This window comes from Anolis carolinensis, chromosome 3 (assembly GCF_035594765.1).
Source record: "Anolis carolinensis isolate JA03-04 chromosome 3, rAnoCar3.1.pri, whole genome shotgun sequence".
Taxonomy (NCBI): domain Eukaryota; kingdom Metazoa; phylum Chordata; class Lepidosauria; order Squamata; family Dactyloidae; genus Anolis; species Anolis carolinensis.
Window position 1 is genome coordinate 41,826,453 of NC_085843.1, and position 19,639 is coordinate 41,846,091.

At 40.2% G+C, this 19,639-nt stretch overlaps 1 protein-coding gene across 1 annotated transcript in view; it reads left to right on the forward strand.

Moving 5' to 3' along the window:
• Nucleotides 1-19,639, forward strand: part of f5 (coagulation factor V) — a 53,508-nt gene that overhangs the window by 4,949 nt on the left and 28,920 nt on the right. Inside the window, exons 3-10 of the mRNA XM_016992591.2 lie at nt 439-561; nt 8,573-8,785; nt 10,555-10,698; nt 10,795-11,016; nt 12,286-12,451; nt 14,101-14,278; nt 16,389-16,491; nt 17,332-17,543. Coding sequence (XP_016848080.2) covers nt 439-561; nt 8,573-8,785; nt 10,555-10,698; nt 10,795-11,016; nt 12,286-12,451; nt 14,101-14,278; nt 16,389-16,491; nt 17,332-17,543 — 1,361 coding nt within the window. The remainder of the gene's footprint in view (nt 1-438; nt 562-8,572; nt 8,786-10,554; nt 10,699-10,794; nt 11,017-12,285; nt 12,452-14,100; nt 14,279-16,388; nt 16,492-17,331; nt 17,544-19,639) is intronic.

Consider the following 19,639-nt stretch of genomic DNA (forward strand, 5'->3'; position numbering starts at 1 on the left):
GGTCTGGAGGTTGGCTGCACCTTCAGTCGTGGGTGGGAATAATGTGGCTCTCTGGATGCGGGTGAACTACAACTCCCACTATCCTCTACCATGGTCTGAAGTCCACTAGTATCTAAAGTTGGGTCATGAAGGGCATGTACATTAAGTTTGGTGCAGAGCCATGCCCTCAGTCACAGGTGGGATTCACACAGCTGTTCAGATGTGCATGGACTACATCCACTGTCAATATCTCCCCCCCCCCCCCCCCGCTAAAAAAACCCTCATCAGTATTTTAAGTTAATTGTGATTTGTATTTGTGTCAAATCTGATCCAGCTTCATCAAGCCATGTAGGAGCCTTTGTGGTTATAGTGTATATATGTGTGTGTACACACACACACACATTTTTTGACTTTTATATAAAGAGGTTTTTTTTAAAAAGCTTTTATTTGTGGGGCTAGGACTTATGGGGCCAACACTACGAGCTGAAGTGGGAGACACCCTCATCATCCATTTTAAGAACCTTGCTGAGAAACCACTGAGCATCCATCCACAAAGCACAGCATACCACAAACACTCGGAGGGTAAGTGCTACAACCACATTGATAGATAATTCGGTCACTTTCTGCCTCTCGGTTAATCTAGATACAATTTCATACATGAGACTAAACTTAGCTTTTAAGACAGGTTTGTGTTTAGACAGAAAATATCTTAAAGCAGTAGAGTGTTATCAGAGGGAATTAAGTATAATACATGTGAAAAAATGGAAAATGTTGCTTCTTGATGATATTCAAGTTTACCTTAAAATAAACCAGGGGAAAGAGAGAGTTATAGAATAGATCTACACTGCCATGTAATCCAGTTTCTGAATCCAAATTATCTGCTTTGAACTGGATTATTTGAGTCTATGCTGCCCTATAATCCAGTTCAAAGCAGATAATCTAGATTCAGAAACTGAATTATATGACAGTTTAGATGGGGCCATAGCTGCAAGTTCTGGGTTTAGCACAAGTGGGCTAAACTACATGTAATACTTAACCTTCATCTACTATATAGATCAAAAAACCATATTTCTTTGCGTGAATTCTGATATATTAAATGACACCCTTTGGAACTGAAATGTATTTGAGGGGATAAAACAGTACCTTATATCCACAGGAGTGTGGGTGTAGAATGAAAGGTATTCCATAATACTCAAACACCCAGAGCCAGAAAACATGTTTATCTGCGGCAGAACATTTGTTCTGAAGTGACAAACTTCCTTTTCTCCAAAATAAATAAACAAAACCAATATAATGTCTGAGTCCAGCAGTGCCATTGTGATTCCCAACTGAAAACAAAATAAATCTTTCCATGAAACCCCCCTGCATTGGAAACAAACATAACCCCTGAAGGGACACAGCCCTCTTTGTATATTTTTTTAGGAAAGCCTAGCATTAAAGGTATCATGGTGTGATTTCCCTCTGCTGTAGTCCCTGCTGCGGGAAATACGGGAAATACGTTCAAAGGCAGGCAGTTAATCAGCATGAAATGCTAAAACAAATGGGAATCAGAGTTCTTTAGCCATACAGTTTTTAGCCATACAGTTTGCCTTGTGACTTTCATTAAGCCCTTTAATCTTTTTCCATTGTTTTGAAGGCTGACTCAAAATATCATCTCGTATTCTACCAAAACTCTACTAATTTTGCAGCAGTGTTTGTCATATGGACTTGCTCCCTAATAGATTTTCAAAAGAATTTGGTAGACTAGTGTTGGGGGCCTTAGATAACATGTTTCAAGAAGAAGATCAATACAATCATTTTATGGACTTGAGAGCCACAGTTTCATTTACACTTGGCCCAAAAATATTTTCCTGAAAGTGTTTGTGAGCCTCCCTAGGTTCTGCAGTGCAATTATATGAGATACTTATAATATACAGTACTTATATAGGGTTTGCTCTTATCCATGGTATCAGGTATCCACACAGGGTCTTGAAAATCATCCCCTGTGGATATGGGGTTGTCTTGCTCTCTCTGAAATACAGGCCTTGAGATAAAAATGAGTCATGTCATCTTCTTGGTTTGAGGATGTAGGTACCAATGACACCGCTAGGCATACTTTTCAAAAGATCACAAATGATTTTCGAGCTCTGGGAACAAAGCTAAAACTGTATAATGTACATGTGATCTTTTCATCCCTCCTCCCTGTTGTAGGACACGGCTCTACAAGGGCCGGAAAAATAGTACAGGTCAATAACTGGCTCAGAAAATGGTGTCAAGAGGAGCATTTTGGCTTCCTTGACCATGGTCTACTCTTCCAAGAGGATGGACTACTGGCAAGCGATGGGGTGCATCTCACACAAGTAGGAAAACATCTTTTTGCACACAGACTCACAAACCTCATCAGGCGCACTTTAAACTGGATCCACTGCGGGAGGGGAACAACAGCCTGGCGAACACTATATTACCCACGACCACAGGGAACCACCGAAAGGCTAAACGGAGGGCTGCACAAACACAGCAAGGACCAAGTACAGAGAGCACAATAATCCCAAATAAACAGTTCGAGGGGAGGTCACAGGGGCTTACATGTCTTTACACTAATGCTCAGAGCATGGGAAATAAGCAAGACGAACTCCAACTCCTAGCACAGCACCACACATACGATGTCATAGGCATCACTGAAACCTGGTGGGATGACTCCCATCACTGGAATTTAACCATTGAGGGCTATAACCTCTTTCACAGAAATAGAACAAAGGGGAGAGGAGGGGGAGTAGCTTTATATGTCAAAAACAGTTACGTTGCAGAAGAAATGCAAGACTGTAATCCGGGAAACCAGCTTGAAAGCATCTGGATAAGAATCAAGGGAACCGGGACTCAAAAAGATCTTGTCGTGGGTGTCTACTACAGACCTCCGAGTCAGGATGAAGGACTTGATGAAGCCTTCTGTCAACAGCTGACGAAACAGGCACAAAGAAGAGATATAGTAGTCATGGGCGATTTCAATTATCCCGATATCTGCTGGAAAACAAACTCAGCCAAGAGTACAAAGTCCAACAAATTCCTCACTTGCCTTGCAGATAATTTTATGGTCCAGAAGGTAGAAGAGGCAACAAGGGGATCAGCAACTCTTGATCTAATCTTAACAAATGTGGAAGACCTGATCAATACAGTTGAAGTGGTTGGATCCTTAGGGGCAAGTGACCATGTGCTCCTGCAGTTTGCAATACAAAGGAATGCTGAAACTAAGACAAGTCAAACACGCATTCTGGACTTTAAGAGAGCTGACTTCCAAAAAATGAAGGAATTACTGAGCGGCATTCCATGGACGCCGATATTAAAAAACAAGGGAGTTAAGGATGGATGGGAGTTTTTCAAAAGTGAAATACTCAAGGCGCAAATGCAAACAGTGCCAACAAAGAAGAAAAATAAGACAAGTGCAAAGAAGCCAGAATGGATGTCCAAAGAACTTCTAACTGAGCTAAAGCTCAAAAGTGACATGCACAAGAAGTGGAAAAGGGGAGAAATCACCAAAGAAGAATTCAAACGTATAGCCAACACCTGTAGGGAAAAGGTTCGCAAGGCTAAAGCGCAAAATGAGCTCAGGCTTGCCAGGGACATAAAAAACAACAAAAAAGGCTTTTTTGCTTACGTTGGTAGAAAAAGGAAGAAAAAGGAGGCGATAGGGCCATTGCAAGGAGAAGATGGGGTGATGGCGACAGGGGACAGGGAAAAGGCAGAACTACTTAATGCGTTCTTTGCCTCGGTCTTCTCAGAAAAAGAAAGTCATCTTCAACCTCAGCAACACGGAATGGACGAAGGATTGGGGGAAATCCAACCCCAAATAGGGAAACAAGTTGTCCAGGAACACTTGGGCTCTCTAAACGAATTCAAGTCCCCAGGGCCAGATCAGCTACACCCAAGAGTACTGAAGGAACTAGCGGAAGTTATTTCAGAACCACTGGCAATTATCTTTGAGAGTTCTTGGAGAACGGGAGAAGTCCCAGCAGATTGGAGGAGGGCGAATGTGGTCCCTATCTTCAAGAAGGGAAAAAGAACAACCCAAACAATTACCGTCCGGTCAGCCTCACATCAATGCCAGGCAAAATTCTGGAAAAGATCATTAAGGAAGTGGTCTGCGAACACTTAGAAACAAATGCGGTCATTGCTAATAGTCAACACGGATTTACCAAAAACAAGTCATGCCAGACTAATCTGATCTCTTTTTTCGATAGAGTTACGAGTTGGGTCGATACAGGGAATGCCGTGGATGTAGCATATCTAGATTTCAGTAAGGCCTTCGACAAAGTCCCCCACGACCTTCTGGCAAATAAACTAGTAAAATGTGGGCTAGACAAAACTACGGTTAGGTGGATCTGTAATTGGCTAAGCGAACGAACCCAAAGGGTGCTCACCAATGCGTCGTCTTCATCATGGAAAGAAGTGACAAGTGGAGTGCCGCAGGGTTCCGTCCTGGGCCCGGTTCTGTTCAACATCTTTATTAACGACTTAGACGAAGGGTTAGAAGGCACGATCATCAAGTTTGCAGACGACACAAAACTGGGAGGGATAGCTAACACTCCAGAAGACAGGAGCAGAATTCAAAACGATCTTGACAGACTAGAGAGATGGGCCAAAACTAACAAAATGAAGTTCAACAGGGACAAATGCAAGATACTTCACTTCGGCAGAAAAAATGGAAATCAAAGATACAGAATGGGGGACGCCTGGCTTGACAGCAGTGTGTGCGAAAAAGACCTTGGAGTCCTCGTGGACAACAAGTTAAACATGAGCCTACAATGTGATGCGGCAGCTAAAAAAGCCAATGGGATTTTGGCCTGCATCAATAGGGGAATAGCGTCTAGATCCAGGGAAGTTATGCTCCCCCTCTATTCTGCCTTGGTCAGACCACACCTGGAATACTGTGTCCAATTTTGGGCACCACAGTTGAAGGGAGATGTTGACAAGCTGGAAAGCGTCCAGAGGAGGGCGACTAAAATGATTAAGGGTCTGGAGAACAAGCCCTATGAGGAGCGGCTTAAAGAGCTGGGCATGTTTAGCCTGCAGAAGAGAAGGCTGAGAGGAGACATGATAGCCATGTACAAATACGTGAAGGGAAGTCATAGGGAGGAGGGAGCAAGCTTGTTTTCTGCTGCCCTGCAGACTAGGACACGGAACAATGGCTTCAAACTACAGGAAAGGAGATTCCACTTGAACATCAGGAAGAACTTCCTCACTGTGAGAGCTGTTCGACAGTGGAACTCTCTCCCCGGGGCTGTGGTGGAGGCTCCTTCCTTGGAGGCTTTTAAGCAGAGGCTGGATGGCCATCTGTCGGGGGTGCTTTGAATGCGATTTCCTGCTTCTTAGCAGGGGGTTGGACTAGATGGCCCATATGGTCTCTTCCAACTCTACTATTCTATGATTCTATGATTCTATGTGAATTAGTTGAGATGAATGTGGAAATGGTTTCATAATTGCTCCAGTGTGAACTTTGGGGATCACCACAATATTGAGCAACTTTATTTCATGCTTTCGGGGGTCAATCTGGTGACCTGAGAGATGTCACCAGAAGGCTCAATGAAGAACCACTTCCTATGCGCAGCTTCAGCATTTACCACAAACACTGTAAAGAACGTATATCCTGAGAAGGCTGTGAATTAGCTCATAAACAATTCATGCCTTCCTCTAATGAAGGACAGAGTATTTCAAACCACACCAAAACTCCCATGATCCATCATCCGAAGGGGAAATACAGCGTAGAAAAGCAATCAGGGTCAAGGGGTGACGTTCCAAGCCTGACATTTCTTTGTTCAAAATAATTTCCTCTATACTGCAATCCTATCTCTGAAAGGATGTTTACTGTTTGAAATGTTGTGGAACAAACAGCTTTCACAGCATTTATGAGATGGACCTGAGAAATGGGAGGCAATGGAAGGGCTATCATGGTTTATGGGGATGCATATACAATCAACTCTCCACATTCACTGGAGCTAGGGGTGAAATACCCCCATGAAAGTAGAAAAAACAGTGAATTTAAAAATGATTTTTTTCACCTCGGGCTGAAACTACACTGCCATATAATCCAGTTTCTGATCCCAGATCACCTGTTTAGGACTGGATTATATGAGCCTATACTGCCATATAATCCAGTTCAAAACAGATAATCTGGGATCAGAAACTGGATTATGTGGCAGTATAAACGGGGCCTGAGAGAACACCTCTATAAGAATCTCGAAATCTTTCAGGACAACTCTACAATCAACTTCTGCAGTCCATTTTAACCAAATCCATGAATAATCCAGTCTGCAACAGTTAAACCCACAAATGTGGAAGGCTGACTTTGAGTACATAGCCAAAATTCAGTTTCAGAAGCATGCATCATTATTATTATTATTAAGAAACATCATCATCACCATCATCATCATTTATATCCCTCTTATATAAATTGTTATATAAATTGGCACTGTATCTATAACAGCATCCAAGTTGGAACTGATCTGAATGACTTTATCTACAAAGTGCAATGCAGATTCTTCACAGTGGGGAGGACCAGTATGTAATAGCCCTCTGACCATTTGAAACAACTCAGCTGGGCAGTTATTTGCAGATGCAATGGCAGCGGAATAAACTATTTCTCTGCTACCTCCATTGCTGCGGAGTAGTATTTCAAATACTCTCTAGCCCATGTTTGGTCTGATTTGCTTTGAGTTCTCCACCAACGTCACTCTAGTCTCCGTTTCACTTGCTTCATCACCACCAACTCCTTGGAAAACCATGGGGCTGGTTTGGCTCTGCTCTGTGAGAGGGGATGTTCAGGAGTGATTGTGGCCACCTCCCTGACCATTTCCCCATTCCAGAGATCAGTCAGAACTTTGACAGAATCATCTGCCAAGGCGACAGGAAAATCCCCAAGAGCCATCGGGAATCTATCCAAATCCATAAGCCTCCTGGGGCAGACCATTTTAATCAGTACTTCACCCCTGCAGAGGTGAAGTCCTAGTGAATCTAAACGTGACCAGGTAGTGATCGGTCCATGACAACAGAACTGTGACAAGTTCCTCCACACCACAATCACCATCATCCCATCCTTCACAAAAAACAATGTCCAAAGTGTGTCCAGCAGTACAAGTTGACTAGCAGTACAGGTTGACTAGCAACTCTTACAGTAAAATGAGCTCTTAGGTTCAGCAAGAAAAAAGTAAATCAGATAAGAATCAGGGAAACCATAGTGATTTGCCAAATCTGTGGACTTTGAATCTTATCTGAAACTATGGACAGTAGCAACTGAACTCCTGCCTCTTACCTTTCCCCATGCACACTGTTTACTTGACATTTGAATGGATTAGTACCTTTATTTTGTTAAGTGCTTTACAGGAGTTCAGTATTTCCCACAGATAAGACAGAAGGAAGTGAGAATGAAAGCCCAGATAGTGCAATATATTTCCTGTTTACTCATCAAATAAAATTTCTTGTTTTTGGCATCTGGCCCTGTTTTGCCTTTAGAATGAATTTGGGATAAATATTTTAATTCTAACTTTTTTGTTCTATAATAATCCAATGCAGTGAGATCTATTTTGAAATTAATATGCCCTATTACATTTCTTTAAAAACGGATAGTTGCCTTCTAGTTTCAGAAAGCAATGCAGAAGCAGAGAAAGGTTTTAAGCAATATGTTACCCTAAAGTCAGTCCTCCATATTTGCTAGAGTTAGGGAATAAGATCCCTTGCAAAATTGGGGGAAATCATTTTAAAATATTGGTTTTACCTGAGAGATAAAAATTATAGCAGAAGTTTACTGAGGGACCTAGAGACTCCCAGAGAGATCATATTAATCAAATCCATGAATAATCAAATCCAAACTATGGAGGACCAACTGTAGATTAAAACTACAACTGTGGGCACGCTTGCATGAGTGTGCACTGCATATGCACACTGCAGTGATCCTTGGTATAATATTGCTTATGCTATACTGTAATTCCATTTGTCTTCCCTAAAGACTTGGCTTTCAATTATGTAAATATTTCCCTTGATTCTTATGTAAAAGGTTGGGCAATTCCTGTCCTCCAATTCCCTTCCTCCAGAATCTTTGAAACTATTGTGTATGTATTCCATAGATTCAGCTTCATCAAGTGCTTAATGTGGAATTATAACCCTAAACTCTACCTTAGGGTTTGAGTTAATCAAAGGCTCTTTCAAGAAAAGAGAAAGTGGTATACTGTAAATACAAGAAAAAATACTTCCTTAAAGCAGAAATATATATATTTTGCTTTGGCACCCTGCAGTTCTTCTTTGTGTGGATTGCTCTGTCACTCTACTATAAGGGGCATCAGTGTATTGCTGTCTGAAATGGCATACTACTTACATGTGAGAATAGGAAATGACATATTCTTCCAAGTAACTCAAGGGGAAAAAACACCAAAACAAGGTTCCAGTAAAAGTAACAAAAAATCTGAAAAAGGGTAGAAGCTTAGTATTTACCCATAGCAAATATTAATGGAGGGTTGTTTAACTACAAATGGATTGTGATATGAGAGCACCCCTAGTCTGTATGTGGAATTTCTTAATTAACAAAATTGCAACTCCTCATGGTTTCCTCTCTCCTTTGTCACTGAAGGTTCATCACATTTTGACAGAACATCTCCAAACGAAAGTGTGGATGGCGCTGTCCCTCCTGGCCAGATGCAGAAATACACGTGGGAGGTCACTGCAAAAACTGGACCTAGACAGGGCGATCCTCCCTGCCTCACATATGCCTACTACTCACATGTAAACATGGTGCAAGACTTTAATTCTGGCCTCATTGGTGCTTTGTTGATATGTAAAGAAGGTAACACAATACTTTTAAGTTGTAGAAACTAAACTTAGTACTTGTTCTGACTTGTCTATAATGTGCTAAACATCTACTCCACAGATATTCCAGTTTGTAATCTTTTATTTGGCACTGCGTCTTGACCTCTTTGACAAAGCAGGCCCATTTTGACATGATATAACATATCTTCTAGCAGACCTTTACACAGTGTCCACTGAGTTCTCAGACTGGATATCAGACTCTACTGTAGAAGCAATATATTGCTTTCTGGGATTTGAGATTTGTTTCAATATAAGAAATAAAGCAAAAGTTGGGCCTTTGGCTACAACTCTGGAGACCAGTGTTTGAATCCCCACTTGACCATGGAAATCCACTTGTTGACTTTTGGCAAGTCAAAATATCTCCGCATCCAATTAAAACAATAGCAAATTTCTCTGAAAAAAATAATGCCAAGAAAATGATAGGTTTACCTTAGTGTCGCCATAAATTGGAAATCCAACAATGCTTAGTATTGAAGAGTGAGGCCACCTTCACTGCTCCATATTCCAAGATCTGATCCCAATTATCTTCTTATCCCAGATTATCTGGCAGTGGAGACTCATACCCAGTTTAAAGCAGATAATCTGGGATCAGATCCTGGGATATGGGGTAGTGTAGAAGGGGTCTCAAAGTGAGCAGTAGCAATTGGCCCATATAGTTTGAGGGATCTGAAGCATCTTCTCTCCCTGTCAGTCTGACTCCTCTGTGATGTAAACTGATACTCTTAAATATATTTCTCCATTTTTTCTTCTTCCCATGAGTCCTCTCTTGACCTTCCAAAATGTAGCTATCTTAGATTAGCTCCCTGAGTAATTTTTCTATCTTAGAATAGAGTCCCCTTCTACACTGCCACATAAAATGCAGATTATCTACTTTGAACCTGATTATATGGCAGTGTAGACTATCTCATGTAATCCAGTTCAAAGCAGATATGAATTATCTGATTTGATAATCTGGATTATATGGGAGTGTAGCTCCACCCTAAGAAATCCAGACATGTGCTTAGAATCACAGTTGGAAGAGATCACAAGGGCCATCCAATCTGACCTAGCACCATTTTAAAAAGAAAACAGATCTAGGGCTGATCAGAATCTAGATGGCAGATTCTTGCATGTATACCATTTAAATTCCTTGAATGATAACATATAAATAAAACAATTAGTAAATCTATTTATAAGTAGAATCATAGAATGATAGAGTGGGGAGAGACCTCATGGGCCATCCAGTCAAAACTCTGTCAAGAAGCAGGAAAATCGCATTCAAAGCACCCCTGACAGCTGGCCATCCAACCTTTGCTTAAAAGCCTCCAAAGAAGGAGCCTCCACTACACTCCGGGGCAGAGAGTTCCACTGCTGAACAGCTCTCAAGTTCTTCCTAATGTTCATGTGGAATCTCCTGTAGTTTGAAGCCGTTCTAGTCTCCAGGGCAGCAGAAAGCAAGCTTGCTCCCTCCTCCCTATGACTTCCCCTCATATATTTATACATGGCCATCATGTCTCCTCTCAGCCTTCTCTTCTGCAGGCTAAACAGTAATCTTCGAACAGAATGGCCATGCTTTGGGATTCTGTGAGTTTCAGTAACAAAAGTAACATTTTCCAAACTGTGGATGTGAGAAATCTAAAATACATTATACAGCTTAATTATTTATGGGATTCCTTTCATATCCTTGTTTTATTTATGAAACTTTTTCGCTGTCCTATAGGACAATGTCTTTTATTGTTTGGGTGTCCCCCCTTTTTTTCCTTCTAGGAAGCCTGAATGAAGACGGAACACAGAAACAATTCAACAAAGAATATGTGCTGATGTTTGCAGTGTTTGATGAAAGCAAAAGCTGGCAAAGGACAGAGTCCATAATGTACACAATTAATGGCTATGTAAATGGAACACTACCAGGTAAAGCTTGAGCTTGCCCTAGTTACCTTGATCCAACGTTAAATGGATTTTGTATTTAAAAGAAAACATTTTGAGGAACTCTTCTTTTTGTTGTAGATGTACAGGCCTGCTCTTACGATCGTATTAGCTGGCATTTGATAGGAATGAGTTCTGGACCTGAGATCTTCTCCATACATTTCAATGGGCAAACCCTGGAGCAAAATCAGTACAAAGAGTCAACGATAAATCTTGTTGGAGGTGCATCAACAACAGCAAACATGTCTGTGAGCAATACAGGAAGGTGGTTAATATCGTCTCTTGTTGCAAAGCACCTGCAAGGCAAGGATATCTTTGTTATATATTTCATTATGGGCCTTATTTATTGTTAGTCTCACCAAGTGATATGCAAACCTTCACGAGCGGGGGGGGGGGGGGGGAGAGGCAAAACAAGAAAGAAAACTAAACATTAAGCAGATCATGGTGCAACTGCGATTGCTGCATTCATTCAAGAAGGTCCTACAAATACAGATGTAGCAGGGTATCCCGGTCCAAACTCAAATTAGACCCTGTCAGTATGGCTGATTGACAAAACAAAGGGAATTGTTGTCAGGGACCACTTGCAGAAATTCATTTTTTGTATTACGTGCTCAGAATTCTGCAGGAATCCATCCCACTACATAATTATACTACCACATCCCATTTTAACAGCTTTGAAACATTTATTTACTTCAGTTCACTTCTACTTTGCCTTTCTCACTCCGCAGGGGACTCTAGGCGAATTACATAATCTGGCAAAATATCGATTGATTGAACCAAATCAAAGCTTCAAACAGGACTCAGGAAATCCAAATGGTGTTTGATATTGAAAAATTGCAATTGAGGGAAATGTGGGGAAATTGCTTACTTGAACTATTTTGATGTAAACAACTGATCAAAGTACCATATGGGAAGATGATTGGAAAGAAGCATGGGAAAGAGGGTGCTTGAAGGTGATGTAAGAGGTGTGAATTGATAGGAATGAGTTCTGGACCTGAGATTTTCTCCATACATTTCAATGGGCAAACCTTGGAGCAAAATCAGTACGAAGAGACAGTTGTTGTTGTTGTTGTTGTTGTTGTTGTTGTTAGAGGTTCATCAGCAACAGCAAACATGTCTGTGAGCAATACAGGAAGGTGTATTGTTGTACTTGCAAAACCTCTAAGAACCTCAACCGAGCTGCACCTCAGCTACTACCCTCAGATCTCATTTATTTGCCAAATAATGTCTGTGTGGCTTGGTCTCCTCGCTTCTCATTGGGAAATCGGCCTCGTGGTTTTTTCAAGGGTTTGCCTTCTTAAAGGGGTAACACAACCATGTATCTATATCAATTTTTGATTTTGATACATAAGGAGTGAAAAAGATATTCTTAGGAGTTGTCTTGTCCCACTTGTTCGTTAAACAAAGTCCTCCAATTTTCCCATTTTAAACATCAGAACTATACAATGTATAACTTTTTTACAGGCTGACCAGTCTGAAAGCCAACAAGACACAGAAACATTTCCTAACCATTACTATACAATGTGGAAAAGTTTCTTAACAAACATTATCCCTATCTCTTTTTCAAATTAGCTGGAATGCATGGCTATCTCAACATAGAAGACTGTGGAAATCCAGACACCTTAACAAAGAAGTTATCTTATAAAGAACTGAGGATGATTAAGGACTGGGACTATTTCATTGCTGCAGAAGAAATTGTTTGGGATTATGCTCCAGAAATCCCTGACAATATTGATAGGTAACTTGGTGAGAAATGTTGGTTGAGAGACAATAGTAAAATAATTCCTTGTTCTTAGAACTCTTATGTTCTGCCATTCTGGATCTTAATGCCAAGATCTCAGCATAAACCAAAGGCTTGGGAATTGCTTAAATGACATTGGCACTTAAGCAATTTATGTTGGTTCAGAAACATAATGGATGTTCTATAGAAGTGTTTGTAAATACTGTTGTTATTTTCTATTTATTGTGAAGTCTTGAATGCATTCAGATGGCATGTTCAATATACTGACAGCCACTGTATGCCAAAGACAGGAAGATACTCCATCTGTTTTCTATTAACTATGATATATACTGTTTGAACTCTAAATACAGTAGAGTCTCACTTATCCAAGCTAAACGGGCCGGCAGAAGCTTGGATGAGTGAATATCTTGGATAATAAGGAGGGATTAAGGAAAAGCCTATTAAACATCAAATTAGGTTATGATTTTACAAATTAAGCACCAAAACATCATGTTATACAACAAATTTGACAGAAAAAGTAGTTCAATACGCAGTAATGTTATGTTGTAATTACTGTATTTACGAATTTAGCACCAAAATATTACGATATATTGAAAACATTGACTACAAAAATGGCTTGGATAATCCAGAAGCCTGGATACGCGAGGCTTGGATGAGTGAGACTCTACTGTAGAGACTTCCAACCCCACAGTCAGATTTAGGTAAAAATTAGCTGAATATTTTACGTCCCTCAACCATCTGTGTGTGGTGGGTTTGGTTCAAATGGCAATTCTGTGCCTATTAATGAATTTTAAGAGTAAGTAAAAGTTATATATGCCACACTATTAATGAATTTAAAGGTAAGTAAAGGTTATATTTTCTGGGAGTTAAGTCAAAGGTTTTAAGGAGACCAAAGATACATATTGCTGTTTTTTGTACTACTGTCTCTGTTAAGGACTGAGCCAAGGTATAAAAAATATTTTAACAATGGGTTGCTGTAAGTTTTTGGGCTGTATGGCCATGTCCCAGAAGCATTCTCTCCTGACATTTTACCCACATTTATGGCAGGCATCCTCAGAGGTTGTGTTGGAAACTAGGCAAGTGAGGTTTAGATATCTGTGGAATGTCCAGGGTGGGAGAAAGCACTCATGTCTGTTTGAGGCAAGTATGAATGTTGAAATTGGCCAGCTTGCTTAGCATTGAATAGCCTTGCAGCTTCAAAGCTTGGCTGCTTCCTGCCTGGGGGAATTCTTTGTTGGGAGATGTTAGCTGGCCCTGATTGTTTCTTGCCTGGAATTCCCCTGGTTTCTGAATGTTCTTCTTCCCGCTGATGTCTTCTGTTTACAAATTTAACATATAGAATTATAAACTGTAGCCCTATTTGACCTCTTTACTAATTGGAAATCATTCTCTTTCTCCATATTTTGTGACAGTGTCCTGACAGTGGCATCTTATCCTGAATATAAGGAATCCATCAGTACAATCAGATGCTCATTATTACAATGAACCATAATGTTTCATTATCTGCTTAGTCAAAGCTTTGGTTTATTTTATAAACCAAAAGTTGATTTTCTTCTAAAATTCTTTTGTGTGGTCCATTATCTAATGTATATTTGCGATGTGCATAGATCTTACTAAAGTGTACTTTTCTTTTTCCACTTTCCAAGAAAATTCAAGGCTCAGTATCTGGAAAATTTTTCAAATCTCATTGGCAAACAGTATAAAAAAGCTGTCTTCAGACAATATAAAGATGAAAGCTTCAGCAAACGCATAGACAAGGTTTGGTCCAAAGAACGTGGAATTCTGGGTCCTGTTATCAGAGCTCAGGTCAGAGATAAAATACGAGTAAGTATTCTGAAGATCAAGTATAAAGTACAGAATTTATACACAGCGGTAAGACAGGTATATTATATATATTATCTAAAAGTCTATCTATTTGTATTTATATTTTGCTGGATCCAGCCTAAAATATTTACACATATACTTATTGAAGTCTATGGAATTTAAAGTTATCACAGTAATTATTCATATTGATTTCAGTGGGCACTGATTGTAACTAATGTATATGGCTCCAGACCTTTGGGTGCCCTGTACATTTGGTTCTTCTGATATGAACCTTTGTGTATCTTTCTTATGTTTATCTAATTAACAAAATATTTTTTTTCCTGCATGTGCAACCTATGACCTCTTAGAGCACATCCAGGGTCAACCTAGACATAATACTAACCATGTTGATTCCCCAAGTTGGGTTTGCCTGTATGCGTTATTGGAAGCATTGGGCCATGTTTCCCCTCCCTGAGTGATGATCTTCCAATGAATCACCATATTATGGTTTTATATACAGTTTGAGTATCGTTTACCTGAAATGCTTGGGACCAGAAGAGTATTGAATTTAAAATCCCCCCCTGCCAAATTTTAGAAAGGGCTTAAACATTCATATGCATATACAGTCAAGTATATGCATGCTAGTGAGCCCCTGATAGCGCAGCGGATTAAACCCCTGAGCTGTCGAACTTGCTGACGGTAAGGTCAGCGGTTCAAATCTGGGGAGTGGAGTGAGCTCCCACTGTTAGCCCCAGCTTCTGCCAACCTAGCAGTTCAAAAACATGCAAATGTAGGTACATCAATAGGTACTGCTTTGGTGGGAAGGTAATGGTGCTCCATGCAGTCATGCCGGCCACATGATCTTAGAGGTGACTACGGACAACACTGGCTCTTCGGCTTAGAAATAGAGATGAGCACCAACCCCCAGAGTCGGATACGACTAGACTTAATGTCAGGGCAAAATCTTTAAATATGCATGCTTATACATTCATAATTAGATATCTTAGAGAGGGGACTCAAATCTACCACGAAATTCATTTATGTTTCATATACACCTTATACATCACCTGAAGGTAACCTTTTACAATATTTTTATTAGTTTTGAGTGTGACACTAGTGGGAACCTCTGCCTTTTCTCTAACATTTGCCTGTGAAAGGGAATGCACACGTGATGGCTCGTGGCACTCTACGCGTCCTCCCTCTTTCCCCCATCATACCACGTTTTAGCTCCAAGTGATGAGGTGGAAAGTTTGTATATACCAGGCATAGGCAAACTTCAGCCCTCCAGGTGTTTTGGACTTCAGCTCCCACAATTCCTAACAGCCAGTAGGCTGTTAGGAATTGTGGGAGTTGGACTCCAAAACACCTGGAGAGCTGAAGTTTGCCCATGTCTGGGATACACTCATTCATCAAAAAACAATGTGTCGCCTCAGCCACCTATGTGGACAATTGTAGACTATTTAAGAATTCATGATAAGAGATTCTCAACCTGGATTTGAATCAAGCGGTCTTGCAATGTTTTCAAGGAGTATATTACGTTGCTTGAAACTATGTTGCTTGAATTAAGCCACCTTTAAAATAATGAAATGGAGAGGAATGGCAATGCATGTAAGACATTTTTATTAGATTTTCTGTTGCATTCAAGCCTATATTCCGTTTCTTCTTGCTACTATTTTTGAAGCAGAAACTAGCCATTCTTGATATAGAAGTTATCTTGACATAATGTAAAAACCCTAGGTTCTCCTATCTTTAAGTGGAGCAAATAGTGCTCTGGGCCGCTCTTTCCTCAGATCTGGCCATAATATTGCTCCTTATTCATCTTCTTCCATAATAAATAGCAAGAAGTCCACTCTCTGAGATCAAAGGGAGTGACATACAGAAACAATTAAGAAACAGCTGCGATAATGACAGGGCTTCCCCTTGTAAGAGATCGCTGCTTATAGTAATGCAAGTAAACAGCACACATTGTGCAATTTTAAATGCTTTTTATATATAAACTGATGTATTTTGTTATTTTCTTGTATGCTGTTCTATAGATGCATGGAATAGTTGTGTTTTTGCTGAAATCTTATATAAAGGCTGGTATTATTTTTTCTGGTGAATATATTTTTCCCACCTGTATTTTAAATAGATCGTATTCAAAAATATGGCCAGTCGCCCCTACAGTATTTATGTGCATGGAGTGACCCTTTCAAAAGAGGCAGAAGGAGCTATTTATCCTTCAGATTCCAAAGGTTGGTCATTCATATTTTTTCTTACCCATATTCATGTCTTACCTCCACATAAGCAGCATGGTTATATTTATTGAAGCATCCTTCTTAGCAGTTCCATCCAGGCAACTGGTTTCATTGCTATCCAGTAAATTAAAAACATTAAAATAACATAATTTAACTGCTTTTGAGCTGGCTGTAAAGTTATAAATAGGTAAAAAGAGTAAAGGAAAACAACAGGCCAATTAAACAAGTGGCATTGGGGCTATAGTCCAGGCAGAGAGTGCACAGAAAAGAAAACTTGACTTTGAGTAGCGTCTATTCAGCTTCTCACATTCTACATGATAAAATTAGAATAATATCCCACAATTATGTAAGTTTATACATTGTTCCAGAGGGAAAATACATTTTTATATGTAGCCAGGAGTACAGAAAGGGTCTAAACCTCCTTTGCCGATGGTGTTTATGCTAAACTATCTTCTGCTGGAGCCGCCGGTGGCACAGCGGATCAAACTGCTGAGCTGCTGAAGTTGCTGACCGAAAGTTTGGCAGTTCGAATCTGAAGGGCAGGGTGAGCTCCCGCTGTTAGCCCCAGCTTTTGCCAACCTAGGAGTTTGAAAACATGCAAATGTGAGTAAATCAATAGGTACCTCTCCGGCGGGAAGGTAATGATGCACCATGCAGTCATGCTGGCCACAAAACCTAGGAGGCATCTACGGACAATGCCTTTGGCTTAGAAATTGAAATGAACACAAGCCTGCAGAGTCGGACACGACTAGACTTAATGTTAGGGGGAAACCTTTACCTTTACTTATCTTCTGTCACTTGTTAATGTTGCTGCTGTTGCATTTATGTTTACTGCAGAAAATCTCACTCAGGGTAGAGCAGTCCAACCAGGGGAAACTTACACATATAAATGGATTGTGCTTGACACGGATGAACCTACAGCAAAGGATGCCCAGTGTGTCACCAGATTGTATCACAGCTCTGTGGATATGACAAGAGACATTGCCTCAGGACTAATTGGACCACTTCTCATTTGCAAACGCAAAGCTCTTGACCAGAAGGGAATCCAGGTACTGTATAAAACGAAGAAACTGAGAGAGAAGACATTGAGATGCTACTTCCAGATTCAGAGACATTTTGCCTTTATAGTTCCAATCTTGTTTGAAACTATTTGGGATAAGATCTTGTTGAACTCAATAGGGCTTATTTTTAGGAACACTGAAGAGAGTTGTCAATCGTGGGAGAAAAGATGTACCATTAAGGCAAAGAAATGCAGAGCTTTAAGGAAGAGGATCCTATTAAATCAGTACATATGAGGGCGTAAGAGCATGATACGATATTGCTAAATACTTACACCTATACATCCCCAGTGTTGGAGATGATTTGGACCTAAGTCATGTGTGGGAATCATGTGGCCTATCAGCTGTCTTTGGCCTGCAAGTCCTACAGTCCTAACCAGCATATCCAGTGGTGAAGCATGCTGGGGATTGTAGTCTAATAGCAGTCGGACAAGTGCATGAAGTCACCTCTAATACTGGGGGATACACATTTGATTTGAAGTAGGTGATTGGTTGATTCTAAATTGGTTTTTTTCAGGAAGCAGAATACATTTCTTGTAAAATATTTATCTGGTGAGCTGAACTTGCCCTACTTTCCTCATTTATAGAAGAAAATGAAATACATTTTCAACTTACAACTGACTCATACTAGTTAAGAGCGGGGGTGAGACAACAGAAAGTGAGAGAAATCTATCCCTTAGAAGGGAAATTAACTCCTGAAAGCGTTATCATGGGGAAATGATGTTTCCATTGAAGCTTTCTCACCAATCCTGGTTTCTAAAAAAAGCCAATTCTTTCCAAAATCCAGTTATCATAGGGACAGAAAGTGAGGTGAAGTCTTCTGAACAGGGGCACAGACAGCAAAATAAAAATCACAGGGGGTGAAAATAGAGAGAAGGGGTTTGGCAGTGCTTCTTGATGGAGGAATTGCAGATTGCTAGAACAAATCAGATTTTTTAAGCATTCGTGGCCTCTTTTTATATTTGTTGGATTACTCAGAGTATTCGGCCATGATTTCTCCTTTATTTAGAAACCTTTGGTGAGATATACTTACCTGAAACACATTTTTCTCTCTATAGTGATTTCTATAACCACCTAGTTATTTTTTCTTTCCTGTTGATATAATAGGATTTTTACTCTCTGATTTAAGAAAAAATAGGCCTTCTTTCAATACTCATAGGTTTACATATGCCTGTAGCTGGGAAAGAGCAGGAAGAACTGTCTATCTCCATGTCCTGCTGATAGGCTTCCCATTTATTTATTTATTTATTTATTTACAGTATTTATATTCCGCCCTTCTCACCCCGAAGGGGACTCAGGGCAGATTACAATGCACACATATATGGCAAACATTCAATGCCATCAGACTAACAACATACAGTATAGACACACACAGAGTCAATTTAATATTTCCAGCTTCATGAGGGTATGCTCAATTCCGGCCACAAGGGGAGCTGTTGCTTCACTGTCCACTAGTGACACTGAGTACTGTACTTCCTCATTCCTTTCCCCATGCTACTGGCAGTTTTTATGGTGTTGTAAATTAGTTAAATTAGCCTCCCGCATAAAGCGTACCTAAATTTCCTAGTTGACAGATGCAACTGTCTTTCGGTCTGCTTAGGTAAATAGCAAGCTTGGCTATTTAATGGTTGGGGACTTAACCCGGCCCGGGCTTCAAACTCATAAGTATTTGTTGGCTGCTGTACAAAACAGGATGCTTTGATTTTGATATATCAGAATTCTTCCTGTGCTCCTGAGGATAAATTTGTCATGTACTTGCTTTTTGCTATGTAAATCACAATTCTGAGTAGGCCTTGGAACATAGAGTTGAGCTGAGAGATTTAACTATTTATTTACCACAGTTTTGGCATAACTCCTTTCTCAGAAGTTGCTGTTCATATTTCATGGAAAGACTCAATTGTTGCCAATGAATTCTCCATGGAAAGGTATTTTATACATAAGCTCCAAAAACTAAACAAGCCTTTTCACTGGTCACTGGTATCAGATGGTAATAGAGGGAAGACCATAGTGTTTGGAAAATCACATGGAATACAAAGCTGTCCATTAGGACCCCTGATCCTTGTCTGTTTAGGATTTTACTAGTAAGC